Raw genomic sequence first — 25,710 nt, 5'->3', positions numbered from 1 at the left:
CCAGTTGTTTAATCCCCTGTTGGCATCTAGCGATGAGACCCACTCCTCTCTTCTCAGAGGAGTGGGTCTCATCGCAGATACGCTACAAAAACTGTCCTCCATCTCCGTGGCACCAGCGACCTCACTATGCCAACGCCACTGAGAAAGAGGACAGCATTTGCAGCTTTAACCTTTCTGAAAATGTAGGCCATTGTGACCTTGCTAGGGCTGATCCAGATGTGTCACAAGTGCTGATTTCTTTGTGGTGTAGGCATCCCTGCAACGTCTTAAGGGCCATGGATTTCAGTGCTGGACAGCAGCAGGGAGAGGGTTAAAGGGCCAGAACCTACATCAACCACCAATGATTCAAAGTGCTTTAAAAGGAACATATGGCATTGTAAACTGTACCAAGACAAATTAACCCCTTTCTACCCTGAATATCCTCCCTGTCCCGATGCTGTCCCTGATTGTCATCCATTAGTGTACCTGATCTTCGCGCTGTTAGGCTACATTCACACGTCAGTGTATTTTCAAGAATGAAATTGGTGATTTTTTCCTCCGCAATCTGCAAAATATCTTCCATAGTGCATCCATATTGTGCTCCGTATTTTGCAGATCCGCAAAAAAAAAAAAAAGGGAAGTGGCTTAAAATGATGTCACCAGCCAGGAGGAGTTTAAAGGGTGATTTCACAGAATTGCAGATTGTTTTGAAGAGTTCTTAGGTGTCCTCTGCAAAATGCGGAGGCTTACATAGACTCTATGGGACCACTCGTACCGCAACTGCGGACCGGATCCGCAAATTTATAGGATGTATGAATAGCACCACAGAAATTAACGGGTTGCAAAGGATTCAGTACTTGCTGATCAGCAAATACTGATGAAAAATACTGGCGTGGGAATGAGGCCTTACTGTACGTGAAATTTGTGAAGAATCTGCTTCTAAACCTTTAAGCTCTATAACATCTTAAAAAGTTAAAGGACCGTTACCAAACAATGCCAACATTATGCCCCTTTTTGGTTCAATTTTTTTTTCCTCCTCTGAAACCTAGGTGCATCTTATAAAGCGAAAAATATGGTATTTCCAATTGTTTATCTTACACCAACATATTCTGAGGTGCTGTAACAGAAAGAGAATCTAAAAATTTTATATAGATGATTGGAGTCAAACCCAGGGATCCAGAGCTGCAAGGCAACAGTACTAACTACTCCCCGTGCGTGAGTCACTGTGCTTCCTGTGTGATCATCTGTATATTCTACAGCGTATGTCCCATAAAGCCTGAAATACTGTACTTTGTAATTAATGTTGTTGTAAACAGGTTTGATTATTTTAGCCATTTCCCATTATGTCTACATGAATTCACTCTGTTTTATTATTTCCTCCCATGATGTAGGGTTCTTGATTTTTTACTGCCTACCTATGAGCCACACCAAAGCTATTCTTATTTTTATAATTGCTCACAGAAACTGGTTTGTTTTCAGCATTGTTCTTCCCATATTGTTGTACTGACTTACAGGTCAGAGCTTGATCCATAATGTGACTGTTACAGTCATGTACTGAGCCGAACATCCTCTAAGCTGTAATCCATTTAGTGCTGGCTACGCTGGCATGTAGAGTCTATGGGATACTCCGTCTTCGGCCTGATTCCTTACAAGTAGGCGTGTACTTTGCTGCAGGAAGATTCCCCGGGTGTAGTTCACGGTAGTCATGGATTGATGGCAGTAGCATTGATAGAGTAGTGGCATGGTCAGGAAAGGAGCCAAGAGCAATCACCAAGAGAAAAATCTGAATGTAGGCTAGAGGATGAAATAGTATTCAGATATAAAGCTAAGGGTTAGAGCCAGGAGGAGAACAAGTGCCAAACAATTTAAGAGGCAATATACAGAAACAAGGCAAGGTAAAGGTCGAGACTTATCAGGAGTCAAACCAGGAACAGTATGACATAACAGGCAATGGATGTGGCCCCACATGTGGTCTGGCTTTGGGCCAAACCAGGGAGTGGAGTCAAAGTACTATCTAGGTCTTCACCCTTTATCCTACCCCAGGATGCTGAAGCTGGACTTCTGCGGATAGAGGGCCCATAGTTGCTCCGCAAGTGTGGTCCTGGTGTGGGTAGAAGCTGGTCCCCAAGCACCAGACAGTGCAGAAGCAGTTCAAACAATCTAAGTTGGCGGTGGGAGAGGCAAATGGTACACACAAGGCATAATCTGAGAAACAGGCACAGGTACCAGATTCACAGAACATCAGCGGATCACAGGAACACCTTCGGTAGGAACGCTCAGGATCCAACATTCAGGCAAGGAGAAACAGGCTGAGTGACCTTAAAAGGTGCAGTTGGAACAAGACTGGTAGAAGGCAGAAATAGATGGAGACATGCTGCCCCTTTAAATCATTGGTAAGCGGCTGTGTGTGCATCCTAGTGGACAGAAGAGGCGGCCGGAATGAAGCAGCAGAGGTTGGAAAGAGTGAGAACGACAGAAGCAGACTAAGGATGAGGGAACCGGCTGAGGTTTGGGTCCGTATGAACCTGAACTCTCGGCTTCTGATTCCTGCTGTCTGCCCGCTCTGTGGAGAGGGTGGTTACAACTTTGAGGACCGCCTGTAAAACTGGGATACAGCTATAGCCATAGGCTGTATCCCAGTTTTCCAGGTGGTCCTCAGGCTGTATCCACCCTCTCCGCGGAGCGGGCAGACAGCGGGAATCAGAAGCTAATAGTTCAGGTTCATACGAACCCAAACCTCAGCCGGTTCGCTCATCCCTAGAGCAGACCCGGGATCAGCGTGAAGTAGAGGAGCGTGGAGCAGAGAGTATTGGGATGGAGCCATGTGCCGCCCTTAAAGGGGTTGTGCGGTTAAGGAAACTTTTTAATGTATATGTTTGCAAGTGTATTGAAAATACAAAAGCCTACGCTTACCTAGCCATGCTCCTCCGAAGTCCCCCCGAATGCTCCCGACTCTACTTTCAAGATGACAGCCTGTTCAGCCAATCACAATATAAAAAGTTTTCCCCAACCAGATAACCTCTCTAAGACATTCCTCAGACACAAATTTTGCACTGCAATTTATTTGAGCTTTTCTTTTGTTGTCCCACCTCAACATCTTTAACTTTTTTTTTATTTTTGCACTGTTATAGCTGTATCTTACTGAATGTATTGCATGTGACTAGTCAATGATTATTAGTTACAGCATGGGTTGATAACAAATCTACAAAGTGATGGATGCAGCAGGTTTCTGTATGTAAGTACAGACTTTTTTTTATTTTTTACAGGAAACATTACACCACTCTAGTTGTCAAAATGGAAATCTAAGGGAAAAAACCTTAGAAAGAGTATAAAACAGATCTTTAGGAACAGACATTGAAGTTTTTCTTTTAGCAGCAAATTGATAATTGGGACTCCCAACATCTGATACTTGGCATAAAATTAGGTGCAGTCCTGTTTAGATTCCTGATTGTTTAGAGTTGACAGAAGAGTCTGCTAAAGCCAAGGTTCCCAGCTATACGCCTTAGACGCAGCTCATTAGAGCAGGGCTCTGTGTGTGGCCTAGGCTGGAACCCACTTCTTGTCACTGTTGTAAAGAAAGGACTGTTTTCCTGGGACTTCGGGACGATAAGCACCTGTAGTTGACAAAACAGAAAAATACAGATGATGGTTAAATATTGTGTTCACCATGTAATAGACTGTTTACTATAAACCCCTGCATATACCTGGGGGGTATGTTATAATATTTGCAACAATAGAGGGACCAGCGCTCGATACCCCTTTTTTCCCAGTGACTTTAATTAACTTACTTTGAAAAATTTACTATGAAAAGATTAAAACCACATTCACTAGCATTATTCCTTGTAATGATTATACTTGTATGTGGGGGTTATTTTTACTGGCGATGCGGATGTGGGGGCAATCAGATTTGGATAAAGCCAGACTACCTGGCGAAACGTGTGAGTAGGAGGCAGGGACTACATTTCTAAAATACCTCCACTAGTTAGTCCGTAGATAGTCTATAGCTGCCTAAGGTTTAGCAATGAAACAAAGAGTGTAGGGGGAAAATTTGGGGCACACGGTCACCAGAACTCTGAAGGCTAAACCAGCGAGTCTCTAGAGTCCAGCACTGTTGCCAACAACTAAATGGTCTCAGTGTCAAGGCCCTGACAGTATAATAGCAGCCACATCTGAGCATTAATACTAGAAACATATAGCAATCTCAGTGTTGGGGACATTTATGAAAACCGGCGTACTTGTATACTGGTCTTAAATTAGGCCCCTCACCTATTGCCCCGCCGGATTCACTTTACTTTTTATTGCGCCACTGGGGAAATAGGGGTATTGACGGCTAGTCTCTCTATTGTTGCTAATCACCATTTAAGAGACAGCACCTGCGCCTGCAAATAACTACATTTGTTATAACTTTTGTTACTGTAAGGCCATGCTCGAGTCTAATGTAATTTTAACTTGGGTTTATTGTATTGACTATTGAACTCTGTAGTCTCTTAATGAGTTCACCAATTGAAACAAAAAACGCATAATAAGGCCATGTTCTCACTGCGTAAGACACCGGCAGAAAAAAATCATCGTGTCAGAAAAGATCATCCAGGCCGTTACTGCAGTACCGACCAGATAATATTCACTGCCGCAGAATTCAGATGCAGGTGCATCAGTGTGCGCCCGCATCCGAATTCCCCGCTGCTGACAATGGAGCGTTCGTCCGGAGCCGCTCGCTCTATCATGTGCACTGTAAACTGACATGTTGGTTTTTTGCAGCACCACTAGGGATCCCGGCCGGAGTGTATACTATGGGGGAAAGTTATCAAACTAAAAAGTTGTATTTTTTGGCGTAAAATGGCCAGATGCGAATGAATTTATTTGCAAATGTCCGTTTTGCAAATAAAATATTCGCATTTGGCCAATTTACTCCACCTTCGGCGTAGGTTTCAAAACTTTCGCACGAACGGTAAAAAACGCCGGACTTCATCAATGTCCCCCTATGTGTATACACTCTGGCCGGAATTCCCTCAAGTGCAGCACTACGTAAGTACCGTAGAAATCACGGCCATTGTTGCAAACAGTGATTACTACGGTACTTACGTAGTGTGAACATAACCTAAAAATTTTCAGATAAAAAAAAGAGCTCTGGTGAAATGAAAGCTAAGCGGCTCTGAGCAAAACCAGATGGATTTGGTTTTAGGCTGCGTGGTAAATCTGCGCTGTCTAAGAATCCGTAACTGTGGGTTTTTCTGTGGATCAACAGTGCTTCAATAACAAAATCTGCAACACAGAACATTTCTCCACAATAGACCCTACCCTAATATTTCTGTGCTACTGTAGCAGTTATTTAAACTTGAGATACAGAACTCCATTAAAGATTCTCCAAGATACCTTTTCCATACAGTAGAAACATAATGTTGCATTGGAGAAAGAGAACAGTGTTTCTAACCAGGCAAAGGCGTCAACCAACCAAGACACTGTGTGGGTATATTGTGTGGGTACAGTATCAAACCATGTTGGCAAAAGTATAATACTCTGGGTATGGTAAAACAGAAAGAGTCTTTCCGCTATTCTGTAAGGCCAATTTTACATGAGCATATTTCAAATTTGTATAGTGTCTGTGTTTTGCAACCTTTATACAAAGCCAATATTTATTTTAAGACGCTCTGGTACGTCTGAACACTCTGCATTTTATTACTAGTGGCTGAAGAAGTACAGAGCATTTAGATCAGTGCTTCTCAATTCCAGTCCTTATGGCTACCAACAGGTCATGTTTTAAAGGATTTCCTTAGTATGTCACAGGTGATATAATTATACTCAGTGCATCAGGTAGTATCACAGGTGATCTTTGTATGGGAAATCCTCAAAACATGACCTGTTGGTGAGGCCCGAGGACTGGAATTGAGAAGCACTGATTTAGACGAACCCAATCATGTCTATCCATGTTTTCCAGACAGCCTTAGGGCTGCATCCAACACCTTCACCCAGAAGTAATCAAATGTAAAGGTTTTAGGTTCAGAAAAACCCAAACATGCTCATGGTTCTCTCATCTCTACTGATGACACAAAAGTGTGCAATAGGGCTGATATGCAGCTGGGAAGAAGGAATCCTCTATTGGAGTATCATATTGGCCGAAGGATTTAGTGGTAGTGATTTCTGACGACCTCAAAAAAGAAAAGGGAGATTGTTATTCTGCTGTATAGAGTTTTAGTACGACCACATCTGGAATACTTTGTCCAGTTCTGGAGACCTCACTTACATAAAGATATTGATAAAATAGAATGGGTCTAAAGACGGGCTACAAAGATGGTAGAGGATCTACCTAGTCTGTATAGTCTGAAGGAAAGAAGGGAAATAGTGGACATGATCAAACCTTTAAAAACAATAAACCTTATTGGACCTTAGATCTTTAGACTACATTCCCACTTCAGGAACACAGCAGGGAAAGGCGGCAGTCTCATCGTATAGGCGCCCGCTAATAATGATCATGGTGAAGACAGCTGACTTCCCCTGCTATGTTCCCATCTAAACATATACCTATCCTAAGATGATGATGATAATAATAATAATAATAATAATAATAATAGGGGCTAGATAGGTGTTTGTTTGTTTTTTTTGCTGACAACACTCTTCTATGTTGTGTACTGAATTCTAAAACGTTAGGTGTACCAGTCAAGAAGTACGCTGACCTTATTGCCGTTAAATCCATTTGGCACAAGACGGGTCTGTCATGGAAGTGGAGGGGCTGCAGTTAGCAGGGGACACCAGAGACACCAGGACACCGGGGGAGCGTAAAGAGGCAAACATATGCTCTTTATTATTTTCTATATGACCACAGCCATATAGCAAAAGTTTGCTAACGCCAGACAACCCCTTTAACCTTTGATTATGCAACCAGGCGACAGAAATACATTTCTTCAAATGCTGACTGAGGAGAATACAGAACGTCATAATATTGAGGCTGTGGCTGAAACGTGACCCATACCCACAACATTTATTCTTGTGACCGATCGTCCAGCCCACTGCAAGTGCTGCAGCATTGTCAATAATATTATTTCAACAGCAAGATAGTCATACAAGATCAAAGAAATATTATACATTCAGAACAAACATGTCTGTTTTGAATACAATTATTTGAAGTAAACCACATGACACATCAAAATGTTATTTTAAATTATAGGAAACAACAGCATTTCCTGTCACCTTATGCTGTATGGCTGACTTCCCAAACAGTCAAATCTGGCTGTCTACCAGATGAGTCAGTCTTAAACTTAAAAGCAAGTCATGACCTCACGTGAGAGTGGATAAACATACAGATACCTTCCTTGTATACACTGATTGACAAAAAAAAAAAAGCTAGATGTTGACTGCTAGACATGCCCCTATCGTGCAAAAAATTGTTATATCATTCGAATTTAAACGATAATCGTTCAGTGTAATTGCAGGCAACGACTCGTTTGTGCGTCGTTGATTGTTGATTTAGATCTGAACCTAAAATTATCGCTAATCGTTCGCTGTAATTCCACATTCGTTTGCTCAAGTTCCGCATTTGTTCACTAATCGTTCAGTGTAATTGCACATTGTTCAATGTTTTGCTGGGATCAGATGGAGTAAAGATCGTAGCAATCGTAGCAACAATCGCAGTAACGATCATAGTAACGACCGTAACTAACGACTATAGTTTTGTGTAATATGGGGAACGATTTCAGGTTAACGATAAACAATCTCATTTGCGATTGTTTATCGTTATCCGTTAATCTTTAAAAATTGCTCCGTCTAATAGGACCCTTACTCGAAAACATTTTGCCCAGTTGACAGCCTTCGAGAGTGGTACGTTACTGGACTGGGAGAAGCAGGGTTGTATTTTCTACGAAGTGACCACTATCTAGGTTATTCTGCCCACACTGTTAGGAGCAGAGGTTACATGAGGACACACACACATAAGTAAAACTGGCTCTAGATGGTGCAGACAGACCACCAGTAAAGTGAATTGTGTGATCTGCCGAAAAGCATGAGCAGCTGCAACAGTTTCCTTGTCCACCCTCCAGACACAGGTAGCACCTTCCTAAGGGCCCTATTACACAGAACAATAATCGTCCAAATCAGTCTGATTATAGCTCTGTGTAATACAATGATCAGCCGATAAAACGATCATCGCCTGACTGTTTCTTTAGGTCCAGACCTAATTCATCAGCTGGCGATGATGTGAGTGCATATCCACTAAACATTACCTTTCAGTTAGAAGCACCAAGAGAACCTTCATGTCTCTGCAAGCATGAGCCCTCTGAGAACAGCCAATATATATCCTGGTGGTCTGTCTTGGTAATTGGCTTCCTTTAATACTGAACATTACTCATGCCTTCTATGTGGGCTGGAAATAAAAAACCCTAGTTATAAAGATAGAAATTACTTTGATTTAGTGGCTGCTACGATTTATTGTTACTAAAGCAAACCTAGGAGGATGTTTAGAATATCTAGAAAGGCATTTGCCTTGCAGTAATTCCCATGCATGGCGCCGGTCTATTCCAAGTCATAGGCCTGGCCTGAAGCACTGGAGGCGGGCCAGCCCGCCTCCAGTGGGAGAAAAATCCCTCCCCTCTGTGATGCGGCTCCATTAGAACCAATGGGACCACGTCATAGAGGGAAGGGGGATTCCTACCACTGGGGGCCAGGGGCCCACCTCCAGTGCTTTGGGCTGGGCTGGTGACCGGGAATAGACCGGCGTCGTGGATGGGAACTAGGCCATGATTTAAAAAAAAGGACCGTGGCACCGGCATCCACGTGCTGCAGGGGTCTATTGATGTTAAAATCTTAAAGCGATCATCCTGGAAATATGGCTTCAGGGGCTATAAGCAGGATGCTTCAAAGGTTCCCAGCCCTAACTTTTTAAGACATTTACAGTGTGCAGTATGTAGAAAAGCACTGCCTTAAAGGGCTATGCTCACCTTCGACACACTTCCATTACATAAATAAATGAACAACTCTGCATTCCAACTATCTCAGAGAAACAACCTATCGAACAAGATTGCCGACATACTGTATATCACAGCATATTCATAGCTGGTCCACTGAGATTAATGGACGACGTTTTCAAATAGTGACTGCATTTGGTTTTCTGATACATGATGGGAAAATAGCTTCACTAAATTTCTAAAAACAGCTTTCTTCCAAAAACAGTCCCACTCTTGTAGTTAGATTGTGCGTGGTACTATAACTCAGTACCACGAACGTGAGTGGAGCAGAGTTCACTTGAGGAAAGATGTGGCATTGTTTTAGAAAGAATTTTTTTTTTAGTTGTTGTTTGATCTTTTAAGTCTAAGTAATGATGGAGGATGACACAGGCACAAAAGCTGTGCCTGTGTCATCTGCGGCGGATCCCGGCTGTCAGTGTTAGCTAGGAATCCGCCACAACTGTCAGCACCGCTCCGGCACTGACAGTTAACCCTATAGATACTGCGGTTGGCACAACCACAGAATCTATAGGGCTTCAGACAGAAAATTCTCCCTCTACAGAGGGGCTCTGCAATGTGATCGCAGAGACCCAATGGTAGCTATGGACACACGCTTCCAGCGTCCTGGCTACGGAGGCCAGTAGAGAAGGGAGGGAAGGCCGGTGCGCATCCGCGAGCTCTGCCCCCTACCCTCTCTCCCCTGCCGCTGTTACAGGCTTCTAACAGTGGCAGGGGACAGAGGAGAGGGGGCAGAGCTATGGACTGATTATGATCCCATAAGCTGAAGTGCCAAAATGACCTGGGCATTGAGGCATCAATGACCCACGGTTTTTAAAAGGGTTAAGAGTTAAGTGGGAAAATACCAAACCATATCACAGTTATGTCCAACTGCAAGCAATGTATCTACATAAATAACCTGGGGAACATTTCTTATGACTTTCTTTTCAGTAAGGACTTTTCGGGTTCTCTTTCTATAAAATGTGTCTTTGTTCATGTTAACACAACAGGAAACAGAGACACTCCGCAATGGGTGTGCATGTTTTTCTGCCAAAGGAGTTGTCCTTTTCCTAACATGAATATACAGAAAGGCATCCCTAAATTAATTCATTATGCAAACTTTGCAATCTGCCACAGACCTTTAAATGGGTCACAGTGTAACACCTTATTCTGTCAGCTGGGAGAGCCACATGGATTATCATGATATATTAGAGCCATAGATTAAATTTATTCCAATCACTTTTTAACGCACTGAATCTAATGGAGTGATGGATTGTTACTGTGAAATGGATTAACCCAGAAAATATATTTTAGGAATATCAAGCAGCGTTTATAGTTCCAAGTGATATCCTTTCCTTTGAAAAACAATATACGGCACCTACTTGTCTTAAAAGCACCGCCCAGTTCCCACGCTCGACACCATTCTTTTTTTCTATGCACCGACCCGGCTTTAAGCACTGGAGGGGGATCTGCCGCCCCCCCGTGTGGCGATATCCCCTCTGTGACGTGGCTCCACTAGAATCAATGTGTGACAGAAGGGAGTGAAATAATAACACTGGGGGGCGATGAGCCTTCCCCCAGTGCATGGAAAAAGATCACCGCTGAGCGTGGGAACTGGGCGGCGCTTCAAAAAAAGAGCTGCGTCACTAGGATCCCGGCACCAACTGGCTAATGTAAAAAAAAAAAAAAAAAACAATGTACCTTATGGTACATTTACTTTAAAGTGTCACTGTCATTTAGGTTCTAAAATCAAAATCAGCAGGGGATGTGAAAAAAGAATAACTATATCAGTATGTTTGCAATTGATATACAGTGGTGCCTTGGATTAGGAGCATAATTCGTTCCGGGACCGTGCTTGTAATCCAAATCACTCTTAAACCAAAGCAAATTTTCCCATAAGAAATCATTGAAATGCAGACAAATGGTTCCACACCCCAAAAATAATAATTTTATTATTCTGAATAACAGGTAAAACAAGCATTTAGAAAGCTGGATATGTGAAATTATTGGTTACTGTAGAGCAGCGTCTCCCAATCGGGGTGCCGGGAGAACACGCCAGGGGTGCCGCAGGATCCCGGTGGGAAATGTACACGGTCTCTTTAAGCATCGCGGCCGCAGCTTTTCGGGATGCACCGATCACATTGATGGAAAATTAAAGTGAGCAGAATGTAGGAGCAGGACCTGTCAGTGTCCTGCTCCTACATTCACTCCCATAGGCCGCCGCCACTTCATACCTGCTGCCTATGGGACGCCGGGACGTGACCTATCCGGCAAGCGTGATGATGTGACGTCATCACGCCTGCCGGAGGTCCCGTCCCCACGGCTCACAAGATGGAGCCCGAAGAGAAGAAGAGCTGCTCCCTGCAGCCACACAGCTGGATTAGGTGAGTAGGATGGGGTTTTTTAGAGGCAAAGCAGGGGGCATTATTATTTCATGGGGGCACATCTGGGGGCATTATTATTATATGGGGGCACATTTGGGGGCATTATTATTGTATGGGGCACATTTGGGGGCATAAATATTTCATGGGAGCATATTTGGTGGCATTATTATTTCATGGGGGCATATTTGGGACATAATTATTGTATGAGGGCACATATGGGGCATTATTATTGTATTGGGCACATTTGGGGGCATTATTATTTCATAGGGGCTTATTTGGGGCATTATTATTGCCCCATTATTATTGGCACATCTGGGAGCAATATTATTGTATGGGGGTACACAGCTAAGGACATTATTAGTATATGAGGGCACAGCAGGGGATCCTACATACAGGGGGCAACCCACATTCCTACTCGATTAACTGCACATAACACCAAACAACGCAGTTACTATGGGAGCCTACAGGAGGGAGAAAGGGAAGGAAGTTGCTAGAAATGTGAGGAGCCTAAATTGTTTGTTTCGCAGGTTTTGAAGAGATGAAACGTACCTGGAAGAATCATCATGGTGGTCCGGGCCGGATAGAAAGGAAAAGGGAAAGTAATGCCTCAGATCAAAGAAAACGTCACCTGTGAGTTACTGTATGACGTTTTCTTATTATAGTTTTATTATAAGGGGTGCCTCCAGGTGGAAAAGGTTGGGAAGCACTGCTGTAGAGTATAGCCAAGCAGCGTGTGGTGTATCATGTATAGTAAGTGTATAGGAATGAAAGAACAGCAGCAGTTTGTAGATACATAATGGAGGTGCAGATCGCCATAATACAGTAGTGTAGTACAATAGGCTAGAATAGAGAAGCAGGGCTGCTGTTAGAGGTCTGTGTGGTCACATGACAGCAATGGGGAAGAGCCGTGTGTTCAGCAAGGACCAATCAGGAAGTGAGAATCAAAGAGCTGTGCAGGAGGACAGTGACAGAAACGTTTCTATACAGCAGTCTAAATGGCTGATTGTAAGTGCAGGCACATTATAGCAGCATTGTGTATAGCTGAGTGTGAGTGCAGGCACATTTTAGCAGGAATGGAGAGGATGGGAAACAAGGGCTGACAGAGACTTCAGGGAGTATGAAGGGATGAGCAGGGTATATGTGGGTCAATAATTACAACACTCTCTGTCCTGGGAAACAGCTAGGAAGAGATTACCTTCACAGTCCTGTCCCCTGATGTGAGCCCCAGCCTGAAGTGGATCTGCTATAATTTGGAAGGTGAGGGACACTTTCTGGGTCAGAGTGCAGGGCTGTGGACCCCGCTATGTATGCAGACCATGCCCCTCCTCGACTGTCCCTCCCACCCAGTAAAGGGAGCTCTTAAACCAAAGCAATGCTCTTAAACAAAATTACAATTTTGAAAAACTGTGAGCTCTTCTTGCAAAATGCAACCAAGGTACCACTGTATATTTTTTTGTTATAATGCTTTATAACAAAAGTATACTTACTTGTGCAGTGTCCGAGAGCAGGTGCCCACTGCTTCTTTTAAGCATGTATAGGTCGGAACTGTTTGTGTATATGCTCTCAGACTGTCTGTATTATGCTGCTCCCACCACCAGGTGTCACTGTGACTTGCACCTTATGTTGCACAGTTGAAGTAGAAACTATGCTAAGGGTTAACTGATTCTGTTTTGATTATATGCCACTGTCTGCTGATTTCTAGGCTTAACCCCTTGCCTCCGCACCCTGTTTTGGCCTTAATGACCAGGGCCTATTTTGCAAATCTGACCTGTCTCTCTTTATGTAGTGATAACTCTGCAATGCTTTTAACTATCGCGGTTATTCTGAGACAGTTTTTTCGTGACATAATTCTCTTTATGTTAGTGGTACACTTTGGTTGATACACTCATTTGCGCAAAAATTAGAAAAATTTACAATCCTTTGTATTCAAAAATTTTTTTTACTGAGAAAAATAGTTATGCCACATGAACTAATTATTAATGCAACATCTACAACATGTCTGCTTTATGGTGACGTCATTTGGTGATTTTCCTTTTACTTGTTAGGACGTTAGAGCTTCAAAATTTTGCAGCGATTTTCAAATTTTCAGGAAAATTTCAAATTCAGATTTATTTAGGGACCAGTTTAGTTCTGAAGTGGATTTGTAAGGCCTGTATGTTAGTTACCAGCATAAATCCCTCCATTGTAAAAACTGCACCCCTCAAAGTATTCAAAGTAACATTTACGGACATCCAGGGCCACATTGTAGACGCCAAGCACTAACGAAGCAGGGTGATTACAGCTGTTTCGCGCGCATGCGCGCTTCTACTGATCAACTAAGTCTAGCAACTCCTAGCAACATAAAAGCTCCCAAGCCGAAACCAGCAGCAGTGCCGGTAACTGTGTACTCTCCTTGGAAGGATTTAATAAGTTTATTTACCCTTTGGGTGTTTTGCAGAAATGTAAGCAAGTTGGAGGGGAAATTAAAAATTTTCATTTTTTTGGAAGATATTCGATTTTAATCAATTTTTTTCCTCTAACACAGCAAATACTAACTGAGAAATGGAACTCAATATTGATTTCCCTTATTACAATGTTTCTAGAAATCCCCCATATGTGGCTGCAGTGCGTCACCTGACTCACACCTGACGTCACCTGGCCGCACACAAAAAACACAATTTAGCAGTTGTTTTTAATCATTTTTTTGTACCCCGTTTACTATGTCACACAAGACATGTTATTGTTATTCATACGATTACAGTGATATCCATTTTATATAGCTTTTCTTATACTGTAGTTTATAGCATTCATACTATAAAAACAGTTTGTGTCTTGCATATTGTAACAGCAGTAATATTTTAATTTTTTCACCAATGGAGTTATGTGAGGGATTTTTTTTGCAGCATAAACTGACACTTTTTGATAGCTTTTTTCTATATTTTTTAGGGGGCCGGATTAACAGATCAGAGGACGGGGATACAGGGAGGGAGAGCAGAAATCAGAGGACGGGGGGTACAGGGAGGGAGAGCACAGAACGGAGGACGGGGGACACAGGGAGGGAGAGCACAGAACGGAGGACGGGGGACACAGGGAGGGAGAGCACAGAACGGAGGACGGGGGACACGGTAAGGGAGAGCACAGAACGGAGGACGGGGGACACGGGGAGGGAGAGCACAGAACGGAGGATGGGGGACACGGGGAGGGAAAGCACAGAACGGAGGATGGGGGACACGGGGAGGGAAAGCACAGAACGGAGGACAGGGGACATGGGGAGGGAGAGCACAGAACGGAGGACGGGATACACAGGGAGGAAGAGCACAGATCGGGGGACAAGGGGAGGGAGAGCACAGATGGAGGGGCGGGGAACAAGGGGAGGGAGAGGACGCATCGGAGGACAGGGGGAAGCTGGATCAGAGCGGGGGGAGCACGGCCGGACACAGGGAGAAGGAAGGGGGGGCCTGGGGGAGCATTACAGCGATGACAGCGGGAGGAGGCAACATGCTGCAGCCTCCACCCGCCACCTGATCCCCGCTGCACAATATCCCTATAAACACTGTGGTCGCAATGACAGCGGCATTAGTGGGGTTAAAGGGGTTATCCAGCGCTACAAAACATGGCCACTTTTCCCCCTACTGTTGTCTCCAGTTCAGGTGCGGTTTGCAATTAAGCTCCATTTACTTCAATGAAACTGAGTTTCGAAACCCCACCCAAACTGGAGACAAGAGAGGGGGAAAGTGGCCATGTAGCGCTGGATAACCCGTTTAACTGTCCAGGGGGGAGCACGGCTCCCCTCCGGGCAGTGGCAGCAGGAGAAGGCTGTTTGACACAGCCTCCTCCTGCTTCCCGATCTCAGATAGGAACAGCGGGGGGAGGCAGGGAAATCATGACGTCCAGGGACGTCATGATGCGTTCTGGCACTGCTTTTCATGATGTCCCTGGACGTCATATTGGGGGAAGGGGTTAACCAATCCCTGAATTAGCTACCTCAGAGGTCACTACTCTACCACAGAGGGTTATCTAAGTTCCCTTGTCCAATTAGATCCCTCCTGAAAACCATATATATAGTGGGCTTGGGACTAGTTATCTTCCTAGCAATGTCCAGCTAATGCCTAAAGGTGACGAGGCTGCAGTAAAGGGACAACAATGTCTACCCTGGGCGGCTATTCTTCTCTCATCCTGATGATCACTCCAGCTACAAGTTAGAAGTTTAGCTAAGTGCAATAAGCGAATTTCTACTGCAAGCTGCTAGGTTTCCTAAAGGGTCACCCCAACGGCTAGCTCTACCCACAAGGTGGGGCCTACATCACCGGATCTGTGTCAAGTGTTTATCTCTATCTTGATCCCAGCACCAATGCAAAGTATCGTCTCTTATCTGCCAGCGTACCAGCTGTGATCCGTACAAGTGAAACTACAAGTATTCATCGTCAGCTCCAGGCTCCTAAAGGCAGCTTTTTAGTTTTGTGCTGGTTGAAAAAAAAAAAAAAAAAAAGAGACTAAACGCAGGAAGTCCCAGTCATCTGTGCTCAAAGAGAAGGCAGTGATATGACTGATGGACACATTTGGGGGAGATTTATCAAACTGGTAAAAAGTAGGATTGTCTTAGTTGCCCCTAGCAACCAATAAGGTTCCCCCTTTCATTTTTCAAAAAAATCTGAGACAACTAAGACAATTCTACTTTACACTAGCTTGATAAATCTCCCCCATTGAGCTGAGACTGTACTGTCCAGTACTTCATGTGTTTGGTCTTTTTTTTTTCAACCAGCACAAGACAAGCTGCCTTCAGGAGACTGGACCTGGATTTCTGGTAAGTAAAGCTTTGTTAAAAAGCATGCTAACTAAAATAAATAATACGAATAATGGGGGAGATTTATCAAACATGGTGTAAACTGAAACTGGCTCAGTTGCCCCTAGCAACCAATCATATTCCACCTTTCATTTTCCAAAGAGTCTGTGAGGAATGAAAGGTGGAATCTGATTGGTTGCTAGGGGCAACTGAGCCAGTTTCACTTTACACCATGTTTGATAAATCTCCCCCAATGAATGTAAATTATCATTATTATTATTATTATCATGATCTGTTGTGATCTTTTCACAGAAAAAATAAATCCCTGATGCTTGAGAACAACTGCATTAAAAGAGCTGGATATGGCACAATTTAATATTTGGTCATGAAGTGGTTAAAGACCTACTGTTTTGTTACTGTAAGGTCATTGATGCATGGATATCAAGGTCACACTGAAGCAGTTCTCTCCTCCTTTGCCCTCTTAAAGCCATAAAACTTATTTTTTCACTTATGATGATCACTTACCATGATCTATAGTATTTATTGGTAACATTTTGGTGCTTATGGGAGTTTTTTTTTTTTTTTGCATTTTACGTTTACACTGCAGACCGCGCAGTACCAATATTATTATATTTTAATATATCTAACAATGTGTATGCTACGATATCGAATGTTTTTTTTTTTTTTTACATATTTTTGGGAAGTTGGGCGATTTAAACTTTAGTTGGGGGAGGGTGGGTTTGGTCATGTCTTTATAGGTACTATTTTAGTGTTGATCTGATTTTTTTGTTTTAGTCCATTTTTAGCAATTCTGGCATTTTTTATTTTTTTCATTTATGTCATTCATCCTGCAGGAGAAATTAAGTATATTTTATTGGTTTAAACATTTCTGCACAGGAAAATACAAATTATGGTATATTTTTGAAGTTTAGAATATTAAATAATTTAATAACTAAGTTTTTTTTTTGAAGATTTTAATGGGGGGGTTTTATATTTCAAAGAAACTTTATTATGATAAAATGCTGTTAAAGCATAAGCAGGCAAAACGCAGGTTGGCTTTATACGATTGTTCTGCATTAAAATACGCAATTGCGTATTTTTGAAGCGTGAAGCTACATGCGTTTTTCACACAGGTTGTTAACAACTGATGCTTTGCTAACAACAAGCTTTACACTTCAAAAATACGCAATTGTGTATTTTAATGCAGAACAATCGTATAAAGCCAACCTGCGTTTTGCCTGCTTATTTTTAAGATTCACGCAGCAAATACGTCAAGTGGGTTTGTACCCTTAGACAGTTTTGATAAAGCTACCCCAATGGACCTCATTTATAAACTGTATAAAAGAAACACTGTCTTTGTTGTCAGTAGCAATGAAAGCTGTGCTGGATTTGTTTTTGGTACAAGCAGCAAAGTATGACGTCAAATGAAATATGTAAGACCAAGAAAAAAATTATTATATTGATGGTTCTCTCAAAAGAAAGAGTCATAATACAGACCTTTAATGATATGAGGGGGGAGTAAGACTGGTCTTTTACACTTTTACTTATGTAAAAATATCTATATTCATAAATATTCATTATAAGGATGTAGTTTTAATTCTGAACCTAAATGTTCAGAAACAAGTCAGACAAAATTCTTCACAATTACTGTGCACCCAGGGCTTCCCCAAATCTCGCCTATGTAATCCAGCTATTCACTGATAACTGCTCATAAAAAAAACAGCTGCAACACTGACATCTACAGGTGGACAGCTGAAATGCCTTTATGTCTCAATGTAAATTAGGGGAAAAAAAATTAATACAATTATTTGGCATTAAAAATTCAAGTTAAACAAATAGGAAAGTTATTTGTGCTAAAGTGCATATAAAAGCTAAATATGGTTTTTCTACTGATGTCAAGGAAAATGTAAACATTTAGGGTTGAAAGGGTTAAATTCCCTTAAGTAAGAACATTACGTGCTCAAACAGCATTCCTTTAGCTTACAAGCTATGCGTTCTGGAAAGCACTATCTTACACTGACATCTTCACGCATTTAGGCCTTTAGGCAATGTCAAGAACCACCATTGTGAAATGTGAACTTAAAGGAACTTCTGTTTGACATTATATAAGAAAACTTGGAAGCAGATTAAAAAATAAAGTTGCAACAAAAAGGTTAAGTCAAGCAGGTGGTTTGTTGTTAGGTGTATAACTTAAAGGAGAAGTCCGTCGAAAACTTTTAGTGAGAAGTCCGTCGAAAACTTTTAGTGAAGTATTTTATTGCCCCCCCCCCCCCCCCCCAAAGTTATACAAATCACCAATATACACTTAAGGGAAATGCTTATAAAGTGCTTTTTCCCTGCACTTACTACTGCATCATGGCTTCACTTACTGGATAAAATGGTGATGTCACTTCCTGGATAACATGGTGAGGTCACTTCCTGAAAAACATGGTGATGTCACGACCCGACTCCCAGAGCTGTGCAGGCTGTGGCTGCTGGAGAGGATGATGGCAGAGGGATGCTCAGTGTCCCTCCAGTGCCCTGTGTCCCTCAGTGTCCCCCTCTCCAGCAGCCACAGCCCGCACAGCTCTGGGAGTAAGGTTGGGTCGTGACATCACCATTTTATCCAGGAAGTGAAGCCTTGATTCAGTAGTAAGTGCAGGGAAAAAAGCACTTTATGTGCATTTCCCGTAATAAGTGTATATTGGTGATCTGTATAACTTTTGGGAACCAATACAATACTTTAAAGCGACTCTGTACCCACAATCTGTCCCCCCCAAACTACTTGTACCTTCTGATAGCTGCTTTTAATCCAAGATCTGTCCTGGGGTCCGTTCGGCAGGTGATGCAGTTATTGTTTTAAAAGTGACTTTTAATCCAGCAGCGCTGTGTCTAACGGCCGGGGCTTACATTAGTATATGCATAAGGCTGACACACCCTCTCTGTCCTTCCTCCCCACCCTCCTCATGATTAGGAATGCTCCAGGCAGATTGCTTCCTATTCCCCACCTGTGTGCATAATGAACATGGGCTGGATCGTTAAGACACCTGTGCGAAGCTCAAACAGCAGTAAATGTTTTTGGATCATTCCTAATGCTGAGGAGGGTTGGGAGGAGGGAAGGAGAGGTGTGCCAGCCTAATACATATACTAATGTAAGCCCCGGCCGTTAGACACAGCGCTGTAGGATTAAAAGTCGTTTTTAAAACAATAACTACATCACCTGCTGAACGGACCCCAGGACAGATCATGGATTAAAAGCAGCTATCTGAAGGTACAGGCTGTTTGGGGGGGTCAGATTGTGGGAACGGAGTCGCTTTAATAAAAATTTTCATCGGACTTCTCCTTTAAACTTTCCATGAGTCTGACTGCTATAAACCCTTATGATCAGTAATTATCTAGGTGGCTTATTTCCCCTTTAGAGGCTCCAAAATAAATGGGTGGCAGTGTAAAAGATGGCCATTCAGAACAGGAGCCACTTTCTGCAAATACTCTGCTGAAGACCCAAGCAGAAGATCCCACCTAAGGGTATGTGCACACTACGGAATGCCGACAGAACACCTGTCACGGATTCTGCAGCTCGTGGCCGCGCGCATCTCCGCTGCTATCATAGACTCCTTTCTATGGTTTGCCAGATTCTGCAGTCCACCCAAAGAATGAACCCGGTCATTCTTCGGGTGGATGGCAAAATCTGGCAAACCATAGAATGAAGCCTATGGTAGCAGCAGAGATGCATGCGGCAGCCAGAGTCCGCTAGGTGTGAGCTGCGTAATCCGCGACCAGTGTTCCATCGGGATTTCGTAGAGTGCACATTCCCTCAGAAAGGGCAACCCTTTTAGTTATGATGCTCTTGTAAATGATGACAAGAACCGATACCAGTGGCTATTAAACTGTATTATTGACTTCTCCACGTCTACAGACATTCGTGATATTTAAAAAGACCTGTAAGAATCCCTGAGATTATCATCAGCAAAAAGAGTAAAAAAAAAAAATCATCAGGTCAAAATTACAGTGTAGAGCATAAAGAAAGGTTTTCTTCAGAAAAGGCGTATCACGTGGTAAGTACATGACAAGGCTCAATCCTGTATAGCTGATCTGTCACCACTCTCCAAGAAACAGCAGCTACATTCAGACTGTGATGCGGCAATAAATTGTGGAAAGGCAACAAAGTACTAACTACCCTGTGCCAAACAACTGGCACAAAACCCAGCAGAAAGTACCAGGAATTTGTTTATTTATTCCCCCATTGTGTCCTTCCTGACTCTGGAATGGAGCATAAGTTTATATGTTATATGTTATAATGTAAGCCATTCCTTGGTTGTAAAAAACAAAAGAATTATTAAAGAGGGTTTCCTGTCTCTCTATGATCAGTGGGGCTCTGAGCTGCAGAGCTCTTTAGCCGTTCCCCGCACAGTGGTGCCATTCAAGTAAATGGGGCTGGCTACCGTTCCCTGTAAGGCTGGCTGACCATAGACACTACTGTTCAGAGAAATAATTGTGGTTCCTTCTATTTCCTTGAATGTGTACTTTGTTGCCCCGTATAATTTGAATTTAAGCCTTTTTTAACATTTTCCCAGTCTTTTTTTTTTTTAACACTTTCTGTACCTGTGTTGTCTGAACTCCATTTTGCCTACAATGAATCTTTGCCATGCCATCTCCTGCTGCTGACTACTGCACAACTAGAAACCTATCAGCCATGTTTGCACCATGTGTGACAGCTTATACAGTATAATCATTCCTTTTGCTGAGGGTATTGAGGCATTGGAGCCCAGGGACACATGCTCAATGTGAGTTCTGTGCAACCAGGATTTTGCTGCCTGCACTTGTTCTCATGTATGAGCCTTATCATTATGGAGTTTACTTTTCCACCCCATCTACACTCTGATACAGTTTAACCAAGTCCTTGAGGGCTTGGTTTTCTCCCACTTCTACTCTAAAAACTTACATGTACCTCTCCCCTATCTTGCTTACACTTCTAAAGCTGAGAGATGAGTGGAGGGAAAACAGACAACAAGTTCCCTTTAGGTAGATGGAAATTAAAATTCTGTTTGGGGAGAACCTAAGGTCCGGTCAATAATTAATTTCTCAAATTACTGTATGGCTATAATATGAAGTATGGTATGCAGAATACAAGTAAACTAAATTCTAAAAAAAATTACAAATGACATCAACAAACATAAAAGAGAAAAAAAACAAAAAACTTTGAGCGAGTTAAAGGAGAAGTCCGGCGAAATTTTTTAATAAAGTATTGAATTGCCCACCAAAAGTTATACAAATCCCCAATATACACTTATTACGAGAAATACTTTTAGGGTGCGTTCACACCTACAGGATCTGCAGCAGATCTGCAGCAGATTTGATGCTGTGTTCAGTTATTTAAATGAAATCTGCTGCAGAAAATCAGCTGCAGATCCTGTAGGTGTGAACGCACCATTAAAGTGCTTTTTTCCCTGCACTTACTACTGCATCAAGGCTTCACTTCCTGGATAAAATGGGGATGTCACGACTCCCAGAGCTTTGCGAGCTGTGGCTGCTGTAGAGGATGATGGCAGGGGGACACTGAGAGACACAGAGCACTGGAGGGACACTGAGCATCCCTCTGCCATCATCCTCTCCAGCAGCCACAGCCCGCACAGCTCTGGGAGTCGGGTCGTGACATCACCATGTTATCCAGGAAGTGAAGCCTTGATGCTGTATAAGTGCAGGGAAAAAAGCGCTTTATAAGCATTTCTTGTAGTAAGTGTATATTGGTGATTTGTATAACTTTTGGGGGGCAATAAAGTACTTTAATAAAAATTTTCCCCGGGTTTCTCCTTTAAGCAAATTACAGTCTCTTCAAACAATGTGAAATGCAGGTCTTTTACCCATACCATAGTGTATCCATCAAACACAGGTGACTCAACAAAACTACAGGTGAACAAAACTACAGCATCTTTATGATCTGCAATAAAAAAGCATGTTGTGCCTGTGTCTTGTATATACACAAATACTATTTCACCCTCTCTTAGGTTTGTGGTCATGTCTAAATACTACAGCCTCAAGATATTTAGGGGACACCTTGGAAGCAGTTGTAATAGGAACATCTTGTCAGAAAACTAAAAGGCTAGAACAGCCAGACCTATAGCAGATAAGGTGGGTGAACGGCACTGCATAATACTGTATGCATCTAAGCTCACCTCACATTTTCCGGGCAAGGTGAGATAGTACCCAGTGAATGTACAGTCCAGTAAGCAGACTAGGAGGGGCAAGCATCACAACTGCACCACGGGGTACAAGGGTAGCAGTTGCCGCTGTATTAGATTTCAGCTCTAATTTAAATAATAGGAAATCTATAAATATCTATCTATATATATCATAGAAAACAAATTGGTAAAGAGACAATGCAAAAATTTTAGCGTGCAAATACATATGATTCCTACTAACCCGGTCCAGGAATGTCTGCCGAAGAGACATCCCCTGCCCAACGACTTGTGTTTGACACAAAAGCAGCACTGGAAATATAATGTTTGGGTGGACCTTCATAATCTACAAGGTCATAGTGTCCTGGCCCTGGGACAGCTGGTGTCTTGGGAACTGGAACTGCAGGAGCTGAGAAACCGAGGTAATGTTTCTTCCTAAAAGGCAAAAATATCTGACATTACAATCTAATGTAAAAACAAAAGGAGACAGATGGGAAGTATTTCAAAAACTTGTGTATATGTTACAGACTGTATTTGTAGATAATGGAGCAGTTAAAAAAACTATAGCAGGGTTAGACATCTACCGTAACCAGAGTTTAACCAATCAAAATGAAATAACATTATAAAGAACAACCGTGATCAATTCTGGTGGATGAAGGTATTCTGAGAACCCAGTAGTCATACCTCAGAAACGTATACAATAAGCAAGTAGTAAGGACATTAAAAGGGGTTTGCTGATTTTAACTTGGATAGGGGTCAAGTATGAGATTGGGGGGGGGGGGCGGTGTCGGACCTCCCTGCCACCCCCGGAATCTCTGGATAGGCGTCCCTGCTCCTTTGTTATAAATACAGTCTGGGGTCAGTACATGACCTGCAGCTCCATTCATTCTCTATGGAGCCACCAGAAAGAGTCGGGTGGATGTATGACTATGTTATTGGTCCCTAGGTTGGGAAATTTTTAAATGTTTTTATTGGGCTGGGGATATTTGTTTTTGTGATTGAATTGTAGTTAATAAATGTATTGAGTCACATTGATGTGCCCTTGTTTATATGGAATACCTATTTTTCTCTACCACGCACAAATATTTATTGTAATTATTGGTAATATTTTAATATATGGAAGCAGGATCTAAGCATTGTCAGTACAGTGCAATAGTAGACTATAAATATTGGTAGAGAAAGTACTGGCACTCACCACTTGTAGCTGAGCAACATCTTTATTGTAGCCGTGATACACTCATCATGGAAGGGCGAAGGTGGATGTACGCAGGTGCGGCAAACATCAAACGTTTTCGCGCGCAATAGTAGACTACTTCACCACTGAGGAAGCTGTGCTGACAGCAATACAGGTTCCAGCCTCATAGGGTTCAATGCAGTTAGAGACTTAGGGCCCTATTACACGGGACGATCTTCATGCGAAAAATCGTTAAATCGTTCGAATTTAAACGATAATCGTTCTGTGATATTGCAGACAACGATCGAAAAATCGTTCGTATGTTGTTGACCATTGATTTAGATCTGAACGTAAAATTATCGTTAATCGTTCGCTAATCGTTCACTGTAATTCCACATTCGTTCACTCAAGTTCCGCATTTTTCCACTAAACGTTCAGTGTAATTGCACATTGTTCATTGTTCTGCTGGGATCAGAAGTAGTAAACGATTGCAATAACGATCATAGAAACGATCGTAACTAAGGATTATCGTTCTGTATATATGGTGAACGATTTCAGGTTAACGATAAACAATCTCATTTGCGGTAGTTTATCATTAGTCGTTAATCGTTAGAAATCGCTCGGTGTAATAGGAGCCTTAGGGTATGTCCACACTACGGAATTCTCACAGAGAACGCCCCGTGGATTCCGCCGCTCGTCCCTGTGCGCTCCCAGCTTACTCTCCACCCATCCCATAGGCTCCATTCTATGGATATGCGGATAATGACGCCTGCCCAAAGAATAGACCCAATCCATTCTTCGGGCAGACTAGAATCTGCCTGACAATGGAATGGAGGCTATGGGATGGGCGGAGAGTGAAGCGGGAGCGCGCAGGGATGAGGAGTTCTCCGTGAGAATTCTGTAGTGTGGATATATCCTAATGGAGTGGTAGCTTGGGACCCTGCTGATACTGCACAATTATTCTTACTTCATTTTCTTAAATGGTATTTACCTTTCATACAGGTTCTGTATAGCCAAAGCCATTTCATTCCCTAGTATCCTTTCTTCCCAGTGGGTTAGCTTCAGCAGTAGTCAGGGACAAGATTAGGTTTTTTGTAATGATTTTTAAAGTCTTGTCTATATATTTTTGTGTATTACAGGTGGATAGGAATACATTGTGGTGGAGAGGGATCCTATGTTGTTGGATCCTACGATGTGTTGTAATAGTGTGGAGCGGTACGGTACGTGTTGTCTGTATAGTGGTAACTGAATTCAGAAAACTTGGACTAATGTATTTGCACACAATACCTCTTGCTGCCTCAGTCAAACAATCTATGTTTTCTATACACATCTGTTCTGTAACTTACGGAAAGACAGTCTTCTTTCTTATTTCCGGAGATCCATACGGGTCATAGTTGGTCGGCCCAGGGAAATTAGATGTCGTGTTTAATACGTCCCGTGAAGTATTTGACTTGAAGCATGAAACCAGGACCTTGGAAGATTCTTTAACTATAGTGTCATTTATTGTATAATGACCTAAAATGACATATTGTTCCATTATAAAGGGCTTAGGTGAAAATGCGACACACATCTATAAAAAATAACCTTCAACTTAGAACAATGGTGCAAAAGCAAAGACATATTTTATGTGTGAATAGAACCTAATGTACCGTAAATGTTTCTAGATGCCTTTTTTCTTGTATCAACTTAACAAGTTTCACATAAGAATATTAATCGTTCCTGGTTACCTCTGTAGATTAACAATGCATAGGAATTAACTTTGTCTAAGAACAAACACCTACTTTCTGATGAAATGTAATCCCCTTTCCTAGAAAAGAATCTACTCTTACCTGATGTAAACTCTGGCATACCATTAACATGCTGACCCAGTTTTACCTACTATGAAAGTGATACCATTGCAGTAGAGCTCAGAATATCACAATATGGTGGCCTGTTTGACAAGGAGTTCTTTTCATCCTCATTCTCAGGATGGACCCTCACAAATTATAATTTGATGGCATATCCTAGAGCTATCAGATGAGAATAACCCTTTAAAGGGGTACTCCGGTGCTGATTAAAAATAAAAAAATCAAACATAGTTTTTACATTTACCATCCCTCCGGAGTCTGTCTCGGTTTGAATTTCCCGCTGTTTGCAGGTCCCTGAAGCTCCAGTTGGTGTCTTCATTTTTTCTTCACTTCCTGGTTTGGGCTTTCCCATGATGCACTTTGTCTCCTGTGATTAGAGATGAGCGAACTTGCCGGATTTCTGGTTCGTATGAACCAGAAATCTCGGTGTCCGATTCCCGCTGTCTGCTCGCTCCGTGCAGCGGGGGGATACAGCGTAG

The 25,710-nt window shown here is 42.4% G+C and overlaps 1 protein-coding gene across 5 annotated transcripts in view; it reads right to left on the bottom strand.

Moving 5' to 3' along the window:
* Positions 1-3,074: 3,074 nt before the first annotated feature.
* Positions 3,075-25,710, bottom strand: part of STPG1 (sperm tail PG-rich repeat containing 1) — an 81,283-nt gene continuing 58,647 nt past the window's right edge. For 3 of the 5 annotated variants that reach the window (XM_069971276.1, XM_069971275.1, XM_069971277.1), the window contains 3 exons: positions 24,731-24,899; positions 22,455-22,645; positions 3,077-3,593 (listed from right to left, as the gene is read on the bottom strand). In XM_069971276.1, coding sequence (XP_069827377.1) covers positions 3,520-3,593; positions 22,455-22,645; positions 24,731-24,899 — 434 coding nt within the window. In that variant the 3' untranslated portion in view covers positions 3,077-3,519. Of the gene's footprint in view, positions 3,594-22,454; positions 22,646-24,730; positions 24,900-25,710 lie in introns of all 5 variants that reach the window. The other 2 variants (XM_069971278.1, XM_069971274.1) reach the window with 2 other exon arrangements.

Source organism: Dendropsophus ebraccatus, chromosome 5, assembly GCF_027789765.1.
Source record: "Dendropsophus ebraccatus isolate aDenEbr1 chromosome 5, aDenEbr1.pat, whole genome shotgun sequence".
NCBI lineage: Eukaryota > Metazoa > Chordata > Amphibia > Anura > Hylidae > Dendropsophus > Dendropsophus ebraccatus.
This window is presented reverse-complemented; position numbering and strand designations above follow the sequence as displayed.